Here is a 13,977-nt window from a genome sequence, read left to right on the forward strand (position 1 = left end):
ACTAATCTTGAAAAAATTGTTTAGGTGAGGTGCCCGAAGAAAGTGTTCCGGATGTGGAAGAAGTTGAAGAGGAACAACCCGTCGATGACGAGGCATCTGTTACTGATAAGCCGAAAAAGAAAAAAGTTGTGAAGAAGATTAAACGTACCACCACTGAGGATGAATACATTCAATCTCTTTTGGACCAAGAAATTACCAAAACTGAGCTGGAAACTTTTGACAAATCAGGTTTCGAGCTAGCTCCTAAAGAAAAACCAGTCAGTGTACAAGAAGATCTTCCTCAAGAAGCAGAAGAAGTAACTGAAGTCCCCGAAACACCAAAAGAAGAAGTGAAAGAAGCTAAGAAAAAAACGAAGAAAGCTGTTACAAAGCGAACTGAAGAAAAGGTAGAGGAAAATGCAACTGAATTGATTCAATCTGAAGAAGTGGCGCCTGAGGAAATTGTCGAAGAGGTGCCTGTTGAGGAAACAAAGGAAGTGCCAAAGCCCAAATCTAAAAAGAAGAAACCTGTTGTTGTGGAAGATGCAGTCGAAATGCCAATTGAAGCAACTCCAATTGAAGAAGAAGAACCGGAGACATCAGCTATTGAGGAAATAGAACCAGAAGAAACGAAGCCTAAGAAAAAGAAACTAGTAAAGAAGACGAAAAAGACTGATGAGGAGGATGAGTACCTAAAGCGTCTAATGGAAGCTGAAATAACGAAGACTGAGTTAGAACAATTCGAAAAGCCGGAATTCGAAGCCACCGTCAAAACGAAAGCACGCTCTGAAAGTGTTTCAGTAGGTTCCGTTGAAGAAGAACCTGAGGAAAAACCAGAAGAGGTTGTTCAAGAGCAACAACCAAAGGAAAAGAAGAAAAAGCAAAAAACAAAGATTACGGAAGAAGTAGCACCGGAAAAACCTGAGGAGGTAACACCAGATGATGTTCCGTCTGAGCTGATAGATAAGGCTACACCACAAGACAAGCAACCAGAGGAAGAATTAAAACCGAAAAAATCTTCTAAGAAGAAGCCAAAGGTCGAAGAAACGCAAGAGGACGAGCCAATTGCTGAGATCCCTGTTACAGTCGAAGAAATAGAGCCGGAAGTAGTGACGATAACTGAGAGCGTTAATGATGAAGGTGAAATAGTTCAACAAAAAACTAAGAAGCGGGTGATTAAACGCAAAGAAGGCATTAAAGAAGAAATAATTGAAATTGTCACACACGAAGAAGAAGGAAGGGAACCAGAAACTGAAGTAACTGTAATCGAAGAGGTTCCAGATGAAGAAGATTCACTATCGGAGAAATCTACCAAACAGAAGAAAAAGAAAGTCGTGAAAAAGATTAAGAAGAATGAACAAGATGATTATCTCCAAATGCTAATGGAAGCTGAGATTCCGAAAACAGAGCTCGAAAAAGTGGAAAAGATTGAATTCGAGCCTAATGTACCCAAGGAAAAACTTAAGCCCGATGAACAAACTCCGCAAAAAGTAGAAAAGAAAGAACTGAAACCGAAAAAGCCAGTTGAAGTTGAGGTTGAAGAGGCTCAACCAATTAAACTTAAACCTAAAAAGCCAAAGGTCATTCCGAAGGATGTGGTTGAAGAAAAATTACCTCAATTTAAACTAAAGAGTCGGATGACTACAGTAAATTATCCACCAGAACCTCTAAAGGCAGTAATCACGGAAATAAATGCAATTCGCGACAATGGAGAACTGTCTCGAAATGTAGAAGAAGCTGAAAAGCTGCTAAAGAAGAAAGTGAAGAAATTCAAGCAAATCAAGAAGCGCAAGGACAGCTTAGAAAGACCTGAACTCGAAAAATACGAAAAATATGAGAGCAGCTCTGATGAATCTTCTACTGACAAAAAGTACCAGAGACCGGAGAAAGAAACGAAAGAAGAGGATGTAGAACAGAAAACACTTAAGTTGGGTAAAGGCAAACTAAAACCGCAAGAAGAAGATACTCCGGAAACTATAAAGCTTAAGAAAATTCCTGAAAAACCGGTAATGGCTGAGGAAGTGGTAGAGGTGAAACCCAAAAAACAACAACCAGTCGAAGAAAAGTTACTAAATGAAAAAGAAAAGGCTACGTTTGATGTTGGTAAAGTTGCCGAATTCGATTTCGAGCCATATGATATTCCGAAAGATGATCTTGAGGAACTTGATATCCCATCAGACGAAGAAAAAGAAAAAGAACCGAAGAAAACGAAAATCATCAAAAAGAAGAAGCCAAAGCCTGAACCGGAAACTGTTCAGCATCCAATTGTACCAGGAGTTCCGAAAGAAAAAGAGGATGAGCCAGAAGATGATGTTAAATTCAAGGTTAAACAAAAACCAAAACCTGATGAGGAGAGCGAAAAAGTTAATTTGAAACCGTACGTAAAGCCTGAAGAAGATGAAAAACAACCAAGTGAAGAGATGGAAGCGGATCTCGATTTACCAAAGCAACCGGAGGTGCCCGAAGAACCTGAAATCACTGAAGTGAAAATAAAAAAGAAAAAACCAAAGAAAGAAAAACCAGATGAAACACCTGAAGATATAGTGCTACAAATTAAAAAACCTGAAGAATCGGTAGAAGACATTCCGGATGTAGAAGCCGAAGTGACTTTGAAACCCAATCAACCAGAGATGACTGAAACAGAAGAAATTAAAATCAAAAAGAAAAAACCAAAGAAAGTTGAAGAAGCAGAAGCTGAAGTGAGTCTTAAGTTGGAACCGGCTTTGCCTGAGGAAGAACCGGAAGTAGTGCAAGAATTCACAATTAAGCCAAAGAAAGAAAAAGAACAGGAAGATATTGAAGTTGAAGTTTTGTTGAAGGCAAGGCAAGAACAACAAGAAGATGTCGACGTGGGAATGAAAATAAAAAAGAAAAAACCGAAAAAACCCACTGTAGATTCAGCCGCTGCGGAATTAACAGTACAGCAACCAGAAGACGTGCCAGATGAAGAAGTTATGGTAGAAGAACCGGAAGAAGAGCCAGTTAAGGAAGTTGAGATGGAACCAATTGTCAGTGAAACAGAACAACCTCTTGAGGAAGAGCAAAAACCACAAGAAGAAAAAGTGAAATTAAAGAAGAAAAAATCTAAAAAGACCGAAGAAACAGTTGAGGAAATCGTGGAAGAAACCGACGTAAAATTGAAGCTTAAGCCACCTGAAGAAGATGTTGAAGAGATCGTAAGCGATTTTACAATTCAACCGAAGAAAGAGAAAACGCAGGAAGATGTTGAAGTTGAAGTTACGTTAAAGCCAAAGGAAGAACAGCAGGAAGACGTTGATGTTGGAATTAAAATCAAGAAGAAAAAACCAAAGAAACCGGCAGAAGAAGCTGCAGAAGCTCAACTGACTGTTCAGCAACCAGAAGAAATTCCTGAAGAACCAAAAATTGAAGAAACAGTACAGCCTGAACAGCAACAAGAGCCACAAGAAAAGGTAAAACTAAAGAAGAAGAAACAGAAGAAAACCACAGAAGAGGTCGAAGAATCTACAGTCACATTAACACAAACGCAAGAGGCCGATGATGAAGAACTTCAAGCTGACTTCGTTCTTAAAAAACCAAAAAAGAAACCTGAAGAGGAAACCGTCGAGGAGTTCGTGCTCAAGAAACCTCAGAAAGAAACGTCACCGGAAGAGATGTCAGAAAATGTCAAACTCAAGAGAAAGAGGAGACCAAAGATGGTTACAGAGGAAAGTGCTGAAGAAACCGTTCAGTTGCCTGAAACTTACGAACCGACAGAAGATATCGAAGAAGAAACTGAAGAAGTTAAGTTCCAATTGCGTCGTTCAAAAGAACCTGAATATGAAACTGAGGACATTGAAGTGGAAGCTACATTTTCACAACCACATGAAAGTGAAGACGTTGCTGAAGAGTTCACCATCAAGAAAAAGGCTAAACCAAAGCCAATCCAAGTGGTAGAGGAACATGCAGATGAATACACCGTAAAGAAATTGAAAAAGGCACGAAAACCACGAAGTGATTTACCAGAATTCACGGATGTTCAGAATGTCACCTTTAGACCAAGAAGTACGAAAACTAAAGAAGACGTCGAACAAGAATTCAATATCAAATTGGACTCATATGCCGAAGAAGAAGTTTCAATGTCGGGAAAAGTGAAACTAAAGAAAACTAGACCGTTAACTTACTCAGAAGAGGCAGGTGAAGCGCATATCAAAATTACCCAAGAATACGACGATGGTGAAGGACCAATAGTGGAAGAAATCGACGATAGTTTCAGTGAACCCGAAGATACAATGTACGACGTGGAGGAACCGGATGAGTTTTCGGACATCGAAGAGCTACCGGAACACATTGAATTTACTCTGAAGCCCAAAAAGCAGAAACCGGCATACAAAATTGAAGAATTTGATGAAGAAGATGTATCCATTGTAAGCCGTCGAAAGAAACCAACAAGCGTTAACTATAACGAAGAAGATTCCTTGACACTGAAGAAACCGAAGAGAAAGCAATCCACATCGTACATTGAAGGTTACTATTTTCTTTTCTTTTTTCAATTTTTTCTTACATTTTTCGCTTCACCAAAATTAACTCAATGGCATTTATTGATATCATTTATAGCTTTGCTACATTTTCAATATAAAATAAAATAAAAATCGCTTAAGATTAACAGAATAAAGCAAAACAAGAGGTAAATTGTGCATACTAACCGCAAGTAGACAATCAAACTACTTATACCATAATTATGTGTTAAACGCTCCCGATTAACTTCCTCTAAGATCTTACATAATTTACACACAAAAAAAATATTTCAAGAGACATTTGTTAATATTGAATCTTGTGTTTTCTTGTAACAGAGGAGGCTTCACTGAGTATCACAAGAGAGCTTTCGGTCGAAGGTATGAATAAAAATTAAATTTTCAAAAAAAACCTCCTTTTCAATAATTTTTAATTCACACAGATTACGAAGAGGATAACATCATGTATTCGATTTGTACTTATATGGCTGAAAATAACGACGCTCTCAATCTCGTTGAAGGAGAGAAGGTGTATGTCATTGGTAAGTGTTAAGTGCAAATGGGGAGCCACAAAAGTACCAACAATATTTTTAAGAAAATGATTCTGAATATAAACGGTTTTATGATACATTTTTAGAACGTCACGACTCCGACTGGTGGTTTGTTAAGAAAAACTTAACTGAAGAAAAGGGTTGGGTACCATCTCAATATCTCATGGATGTTGTGCGCTACAATCACTACGTGCAAAAGAAGTTGAACGAAAAAATCGACAAGCTTCCTGTGTTTGAGAGTAAGTTTCGAACTGTTGAATGATTTTAAAAACGCATAACTAACTTACCTGTCTTGAATCAGAGCCTGGTCCCGAAGAGAAAACGATTGCTCCACGATTCATTGAAAAGCTACAGCCAATTCATACTCCAGATGGCTACACGGTACAGTTTGAATGTAAGGTTGAAGGTTATCCACGACCGCAAATCACATGGTGTCGCCAAACCGCTATTATCAAACCATCGCAAGATTTCCAAATGTATTACGATGATGACAACGTTGCGACACTGATCATTCGCGAAGTATTCCCAGAGGATGCGGGCACCTTTACGTGTGTCGCGAAAAATGCTGCTGGATTTGCTTCGAGCACCACAGAGCTTGTCGTCGAGCAACCATTGTCTGACCATGGTTCCGATATGACAGGTCTTTCTCGTAAGAGTTTATCCAGAGAATCTTCATTGGCTGATATTCTGGAAGGAATTCCTCCAACATTTTCAAGAAAACCGCGAGCACAATGTGTTGACGAAGGTACGAACGTTATTTTGGAGTGTCGCCTTGTCGCCGTCCCAGAGCCTGATATTATATGGACGTTCAATGGTAAAGAAATTACGACGCAGAAAAATGTTAAAGTGGTCGTCGAGTCTGACATGCACATGTACATGAGCGTTGTGTCAATTAATAAGGTGCTGAGGGATCAAGAAGGAACATACGAAGTCATCGCTACTAACCGTGAGGGCGAGGCTAGATTACCAATAACGCTTAAAGTGAAAACCGGAGAAAAGGAAGCACCACAAATCCTCGAGCCTCTACGAAATTTGATTATTCGTGAAGGCGAGAGTGTTGTGTTGAACACTCAGATAGTTGGCAATCCCACTCCAAAAATTACTTGGTTCAAAAATGGCAAACCGATCAAAGCCAACACCAAATCGGACAAGGATACACACACATTGACTTTGATAGCACCCAACAAAGATTGTACGGGTGAATATACTGTAAAGGCCGTCAATACTATGGGCTCCGTCGAAACGTCTGCCATTTTAACGGTCGAAGAATGTGAGAGTGGAAATCCAGAGCCTCCATTCTTCGTTGAACGTTTCGAGGAACAGTATGTACCACAGCGTGGAACAATAAAGCTTCCAGCTCGTGTTAGTGGTAACCCAGTTCCGGAAATCACTTGGCTCCACAATAATCGACCACTTGTCCCATCCGAACGGATCAAGCAATCGTATGATGGCGAAAATCTCGAATTGGTTATTTTAGAAGCTGATTCTGCTACCGATTCCGGCGACTATAAGTGTGTAGCCAGTAATCCTGTTGGAAAAGTTTCGCACGGTGCGAGAGTTATTGTGGAAGTTGACGACGTTATTTTCACCAAAAAATTGAGACAGCGTGTCAGCATTGAAGAGTCACAAACGTTGACTTTGGAATGCGAAACATCGCATTATGTTTCAACGAAGTGGTATCACAATGACAAAGAACTTACCGGAATGGATCATCGCGTGGTTGTTCAGCAAGATAAGGTTCACAAGCTAATCATTCGAGATACAGCACTACGAGATGCGGGTACATACAAATGTACTATAAAGGGACATTCGACCAATTCCACCGTTGAGGTGCTAGAACGAAAACCTGAATTCATCAGAACGCTTCAAGACTACGAGGCTAAAGAAGAAGAATCGGCGATTTTGGAAGTTGAATTGTCATCGGAAGCGGCTGAAGTTGTTTGGTTGAAGGATAACGAGCCAATACAAGAAATCAAAAACAAAATTGAATTTGTTCGAGATGGCAGAATTAGGAAGTTGGTTATTCGCCAGGTATCAGTGCACGATGAAGGAGACTACACATGTGTGTTGGACGATTACCAGGAGTGTTCCGCTGAGCTTACAGTGATTGAGTTGCCTCCACAAATTATAACAAAAATGGAAGATTTAACTATTGCTGAGGGCGAGAAGGCTACTTTCAATATTGAATTAACTAAAGGAGACGCGTGGGTACGATGGTACAAGAACGGTGTTGAATTGCAGTTCTCTGATCACATTCAACTGAGCATTGACGGTAAAAAACAAAAACTGAAAATCTACAAAACAACAGCCGAAGATGCCGGTGAATATTCTTGCAAAGTTGGCGATCAAGAATCGGTCGCAACATTGACTGTCGAAGAACCTGATGTCGATTTTGTTCTTCGTCTGCCGGATGTTACTTTGGTAACGAAAACAAAGGATGCCGTTTTCACAGTCGAGCTGTCTCAGCCTGATGTTGAAGTAACTTGGTTTAAGAAGAATGAACCAATCAAACCTGGACCGAAATACGAAATCAACGTCGAGGGCACAGTCCGACGACTAATTATCCACGATGCAAATGACGATGACGTAGCCGACTATACATGTGTGGCAGGAAATGTCAACACTTACTCTAAACTTAAAGTAGAAGGTAGGCGCCTGCTTCGAGTAGAAGAGTGAACGTTTTTTTGGTAAATCTTATCTCATTTCAGACATACAAGAACCACCAACTTTAACTCTAGATGACAAAGATAAAGTCTACAAAGTTAAGGAGAATGAAGACGTCACATTTACAGTTAAATTAACGGGTACACCTAAACCGGATGCAGAATGGTTCACATCTGGTAAAGTGGTGAAAAAGTCGCCAAGAATAGCTAAGACATCAGATGAACAGTCAGCTTGTCTAACGATTAAAAAGGTGGTTGATGATGATGTTGGAGAGTATACCGTTAAGGTCAAGAACCCAAGCGGTGAAGCCGAAGCGAACCTCACACTTGTTATCATGAGTAAGTTGAAGATTTTCATTTTCGAAATTCCAGAACTGATTCAATTTATCATTCGCAGAAAAACCATCAGCACCTGGAGCACCTGAGCCTCTTGAAGTAACAAACGATTCGTTAACATTGTTCTGGAAAGCTCCGGAAGATGATGGTAACAGTCCAATCACTGAATATATCATCGAATATCAGGAGCGTACGCAGAAGACCTGGACGCAAATCAAACAAATTTCCGACACCTCATTCAAAATTACAAAACTTAAGACTAATTCCGAATACATATTCCGTACGATAGCTGTAAATGAAGTTGGAGAAAGTCCACCGTCGCCAACGTCACCATATATCAAAATCACCGCTCCTCTATCCAAAGAAGCTCCAGTGATTCAAGAACCGCTGACGGACATATTCGTTGGCTATAAGCAAAAGGTCACACTTTCTTGCATTGTTGGAGGCGTTCCTACGCCGGAAATAACATGGAAGAAAAACAATGAGACATTCAAATCGAAAGCAACTGTCTACGAAAATCGTGTCGCCAAATATACCATTGAGGAAACTACAGAAGAATCCGAAGCAACTTACACATGTATTGCAAAGAACGAAGTTGGAACAGCTGAAACTAGTTGCAAAGTTGTGGTACAGGAAAAGCCGACAATCGTCATCGATGAATCACTATTATCGCAACGATTACGTACGTCGGCACAGTGGAAGATTGATGCTAAGATTTCCGGCTTCCCGAAACCAGATGTTGTGTGGTATAAAAACGGCGAGAAAATTACTTCGACCAGCAAATTCTCCATCACTTACGAAGAAAGTACCAGCGTTATAACAATCAATTCGCTGGAAAGGTCTGACTCGGGAAAATATGTCGTTGAAGCGAAGAATAATGCTGGTGTCGCTAGTGTTGAATTAAACCTGAACGTGATCGGTAAAATTCCATTAGCGGAAATGACAATAAGCATTTTCAGTTCAAACTCAATTTCAATTTAATTTCAGACAAACCCGACAAGCCAGAAGCTATCGATGTTAAAGAATTCAAAAAAGACTCGGTCATCATTGAATGGAAACCACCGGTTGACGATGGTGGTCTTGAAATAACCAAATATTCAATTGAGAAATGCGATCCCGAGAAAAATGTTTGGATCAAGGTAGCGGAAGTTGAGAAACACATTGATTCATTCTGCGTTCAGAAATTGATGGCTAACGCCCAATACGTATTCCGGATAATGGCTTTGAATTCGATTGGCGTATCAGAGCCCATCGAAAGTGAGCCGATCACAATTAAGGTTAAAATTGGTAAGTTCATTTCTCGAAATTTGTTTTATTTCTTTGGAATGCTGAGTTCCGCGGTTAAAAACGTATTTAGTCGACAATGATTTGTTCGAGTCAGTGATCTCTGTCTGAGGAATATTCTCATTTGTTATAGACCCTCCATCTCCACCACGTAAACCAACTGAAGTGTCAGGAATGAGTGAAAGTTCGCTCACATTGGCGTGGAGAGCATCTGATAAAGATGGTGGCAGCAAGATTATCGAGTACATCGTTGAGATCAAGGAAACAAATCAGGAAACGTGGAAACGTTGCGGCACAACCATCGGGGACTGCACGAATATTCACATTGAAAATTTGGTCAAGGATCAGTCGTACGAATTTAGGATATGCGCACGGAATGAAGCAGGAACCAGTGCCTACTTGGAAACAGAGGATAAGATCATCGTTGGCAGAAACATCAGTAAGTGTCGAAATAGTTTGGATTTTGTAGGTTTTCTTTTTGGAAAGGTTTTTTTATTTGAGATTTTATTTTTTTTACAAACAAATTTTCTTACACGCTTTTTTACAACAAATATTTTTGAAATGCTAATTGAAATTCGATTTTCGTGATGAATTGCTTTTTTGCTTTACCAGTGGCTGGAGTACCGAAGAATGCAAGTAAGTTTGTTTTCGTTTGGGTTTTTCTTTTGATTTTCAATCTCTGATCTGAAATCTAGTCACAAATTTCCAAATTTGTGGACGATTTTACATTGAAGATTAAACAAGCATTAAATCTATTAAATTGAAATTATAACAAAAAATTGTATATGAATAGCACCTCCATCTCCGCCACAAAATCTACGACCAACTGATGTGACCGGCCGAAGTATAACACTACAATGGGAACCACCAGTTAGCAATGGAGGCTCTGAATTAACAGGTAGACTCTTTAAATTCTGCGGAAATAGAAACAAGAATTAATCAAACAAATTCTATCCCAAGGTTACATCGTGGAGAGAGGTAGCGCAAAATCCGCAAAATGGACGAAAATCGTTACGCTTGACACACATTGCCTACAATATTGTGTCGACAATCTCAAGGAAAAGTCTGAATACACATTTAGAGTACTAGCAGAAAACGCAGTAGGTTTAAGCGCACCGGCTGTGACTGGAAGCATTTCACTTAAGACACATGCCAGTAAGTAGAATAGACAGATCAAAATTTCTAGATTCCGACCTAAAGCCCATCTCTGATATAAATGAATTTCAATAAAATGTCCCGCCTTATTTCAGCCGTCCCTTCGCCACCGACAGCACCGCTAGAAATTCGCGTCATTGGTGCCAATACAAGCATTTTCGAATGGGGTATTCCAGAATCAGATGGTGGTGCACCATTAGAGGGATATAATATTGCTATTCGTGATATGAAAAAGACAATGTGGATTGAAGTGGGACGTGTGCCAGCCGGTGTTCAAAAGTTCCAAATCAAAGATTTACAAGAAGATCACGAGTATATGATACGAATCTATGCTCGAAACGAAATTGGCAAAAGTGAACCATTGGAATCGGAAGAGCCATATAAAGTTGTGCCCGGTTCAGGTAAAAGAACAACTTAATTTCCCATTGGTTTTGATAACAAAAATTGCCGATTTTCACTAGGTGACGACTTTGCCGACGAGCCGAAAACACACACGGAGCCAACTGGATTCAGTACTGAAAACACATCGTCCTGGCTTCGCGATCATAACATGGACGCTGACATTTCATCTTATGCTAGAGCCAAATTGCTGCGCAAAGATGAATACTTCTTCCGGGTGTGGTATTATGCAAAAAGTCTGTTCAACAAAAAGAAGAAAGATGATAAGTAAGCGTAAACCCACCGGAGGTTGTGACCCCGGAATTGATATCCCCCATATAATTACCATTATTTTTAATCAATTCTGTAATTTGTATTTATATTTACTCAATTAATCGATGTGGAAGAGAAAAGGAAAAAAGTACAAAAATAAGTCTGGTGCAAAACTTATTTTTACTACTTTTTTGTTTAAGAAAAATGAATCGTTTTTTCTATTTTATATAAATACTTGTAAATTTCGGTCGACGTTAAAATAATTTTTATCATTTTTCAAATTTTAATTTTATTCTTAACTTTAAAATTTTGCGATTAATTTTAAGAACTGTGATAAAAAAAAACATGAATTAATGACGAATTTCTCGATTGCATAATTTTATAATTGTTCAAATTATGCATTCAATTGTGACGAAGCAGACTCTAGAACAACAACATGAAGAAAGAAACAAAACAAACACGAAACAAAACGAATTTTTCAAAATTAAATTTGTGAATTGCTCAATTATATTGAGCAGCCGCGACGATGACGAGAGAGAGACAAAAATATAGGTGCAACATATTTTCTTCGATTTTCATCGTTGATGGCCGTTCAAGATCGATCCACAAGTTCTAATTGGACACGAAATTTATAGATTAGTCACACTATCAAAACAAAAATATTATCAAAGTTTATTAATATATCGTGTGTTCGAAACAAAATATATGAAATGAATAAAGAATTATTTCAAAAAAATAAAAGCATTTCAATTGTGGGGACATTGAAATAGTGCATACTCGACTCAACTGTACGTAGAAACGAGCCATGGCAGAGTGCAATAAACCAGACCAGAGTGCTTCATTTGACTTGGGACCTGAAATTATTTCAATTTATGTCAGTGTTCATTTGAGTTCATTTTCGTCCAGTGTATTAGGTGCCTTATTTGACGTTTCGAAAATGAACCGCTCCTGCCTGGTTTATTTTACTCTGACGTGGCAAAAACTAAGCAAACGGTGGCTGCTAAAGAATGTTGATCTGGTAACGAGCCTTTGGTACATTATATCAAAGCTATGGGAAACCACGGTTGGCCTGTAGAGGCGCCACAATTTTTTCAGTACTTCATTCTTTGCGCGCTATTTTTAAAATATCAATGAAATGGCATAGCTGTGAAGTTGGTTCACAAAAAATAGAGCGCTGACGGCGCTGACATGGTTGATGACATTATTAACTTTACGGTGATATGTAATCGAATTATACACAAATCTATAGATCATTTTCATGACCTTGTAAACGTCAGACACGATCCCAACTGTCAGACATGTCGAAAAATATCGAATGAATTGAACGAACGATTTTCATATAAAAATCAGTAAATTGAACACAGTTAACGTCAATTGATCGAGGTTAAGGACTACTTGACGAAAAATTAAGTGGGGTTTTGTTGATAAGTACCGTATAATGAAAATGATCTATTACATTTGAGCTTAAAACTAATTTTTATTTAAAGCTAACGCATTCGTGGTCGGAACGTATACTTTGTTAACGTCGGAACATTTGTATAAGGAGTGATCCGTTTTATTCTTTGATTACAAATAAATTGAAATTGAAATTGAATTGCGGTCGTACATTTTTCAAAAATGATTCTCGTGGAAAGATATCATCAAAAATAAAATACGGGATACGCAAATGTAGGCTACAATTTTAGCTAAATACCGGTGCCTCTTAACAATATTAGTCAAGCTATCACAAAATACACTAAAGTTCATGAACGCAACATACTCAACGTTTTTCATCGCAGTCAACAAAAATTGACTGCTGCCACAAGATTGAGAATTTGCGATGATGGGCTTTTGAATATTTTTTCTCAATCATTGCTAAAATGTACGCTGGTACGCTGTACGATGGTTGACAAATATTTCTCTAAGTTCTTCACAGACATTACTCAGTGCTACCGGCGGTTTATTAAAAATGAAAAAGAAGTATTTTAGCTATTCGATATGACTTATAAGAAAGGAATTAAGAGGTATACTTTGAGTACCGAGTCATATATTGCAACAACATGAAGTTTGGCATGAATCACTCGAGTTGCAATTTTTTCTCCGAGTTCCCGAGTGCTTCTATACAGAAAATTAAATTCTCTAACACGTGCGTATGTAGCCCGACTTGGACATACTTTGGTGACAATGTCTTCGGATATACAGAACAGATTTTCGTAAACTCTTTTTGTTTGATTGGTATCTTCGCTGCTTTCATGTTTTCTTTACTATCAACGCACAAATCTTTACAAAAAATGCACACACAAAAACACCCTAAAGTATCTTATGGTCCTCCATAGCATTTTCATGCCTTGGGCATCAATTTCATAATTTTTCTCGTAATTTAGGGCTTCGGCATGAAACGCTGTATACATATCTGTTCTGGACGGTTGATTTTATGTTCTTTCGCTTGTCGTCCTCACTTCCTACGCGAAATTGCCTAAAATCTACCGTCCATCTACGTAATATATTTTTTAATCACCACAACAACAAGAAAATGCGATAAATTTAATAATGGAATCGAAAGTCAATTGCAAAATTGCAGTAGTTCAACTTTCAAAGTCGAAATATAATATCGAACAAGTCAGTTGCCGCCATTCTTTCAAATAAAGATGTTTACTGGGCATTCGAAATTGAAATATGAATTTTGCGCTTCTTTTGAATAAAACCCACAAAACATGTAACGCCAAAAATCTCGCGCGGTTGTCGCACTTTCGTACGTATATTTTCGGTGGACACCAGGCGTGTGACACTTTCAACGAACTACAATAAAACGAACGCACTTCAAGCATGAGTGGTACTCTAAATAGGATACTGAAACGGGACAGTGTATCAAACAAATTTCGGCACTGTAAACAAATCTGGAAACAT

The 13,977-nt window shown here is 38.6% G+C and overlaps 1 protein-coding gene across 15 annotated transcripts in view; it reads left to right on the forward strand.

Annotated features, from left to right (window-relative positions):
• Positions 1–11,831, forward strand: part of LOC119073729 (titin) — a 104,658-nt gene extending 92,827 nt beyond the window's left edge. For 13 of the 15 annotated variants that reach the window (XM_037179362.1, XM_037179361.1, XM_037179347.1 and 10 more), the window contains 14 exons: positions 25–4,464; positions 4,791–4,832; positions 4,895–4,993; positions 5,089–5,241; positions 5,304–7,649; positions 7,711–8,004; positions 8,063–8,920; positions 8,989–9,288; positions 9,419–9,724; positions 9,898–9,921; positions 10,079–10,183; positions 10,246–10,440; positions 10,536–10,841; positions 10,902–11,831. In XM_037179362.1, the coding sequence (XP_037035257.1) occupies positions 25–4,464; positions 4,791–4,832; positions 4,895–4,993; positions 5,089–5,241; positions 5,304–7,649; positions 7,711–8,004; positions 8,063–8,920; positions 8,989–9,288; positions 9,419–9,724; positions 9,898–9,921; positions 10,079–10,183; positions 10,246–10,440; positions 10,536–10,841; positions 10,902–11,110 (9,677 nt within the window). In that variant the 3' untranslated portion in view covers positions 11,111–11,831. The remainder of the gene's footprint in view (positions 1–24; positions 4,465–4,790; positions 4,833–4,894; positions 4,994–5,088; positions 5,242–5,303; positions 7,650–7,710; positions 8,005–8,062; positions 8,921–8,988; positions 9,289–9,418; positions 9,725–9,897; positions 9,922–10,078; positions 10,184–10,245; positions 10,441–10,535; positions 10,842–10,901) is intronic. The other 2 variants (XM_037179349.1, XM_037179348.1) reach the window with 2 other exon arrangements.
• Positions 11,832–13,977: the final 2,146 nt, after the last annotated feature.

This window comes from Bradysia coprophila, unplaced genomic scaffold (genome assembly GCF_014529535.1).
Source record: "Bradysia coprophila strain Holo2 unplaced genomic scaffold, BU_Bcop_v1 contig_138, whole genome shotgun sequence".
NCBI classification, from domain to species: Eukaryota; Metazoa; Arthropoda; class Insecta; order Diptera; family Sciaridae; genus Bradysia; species Bradysia coprophila.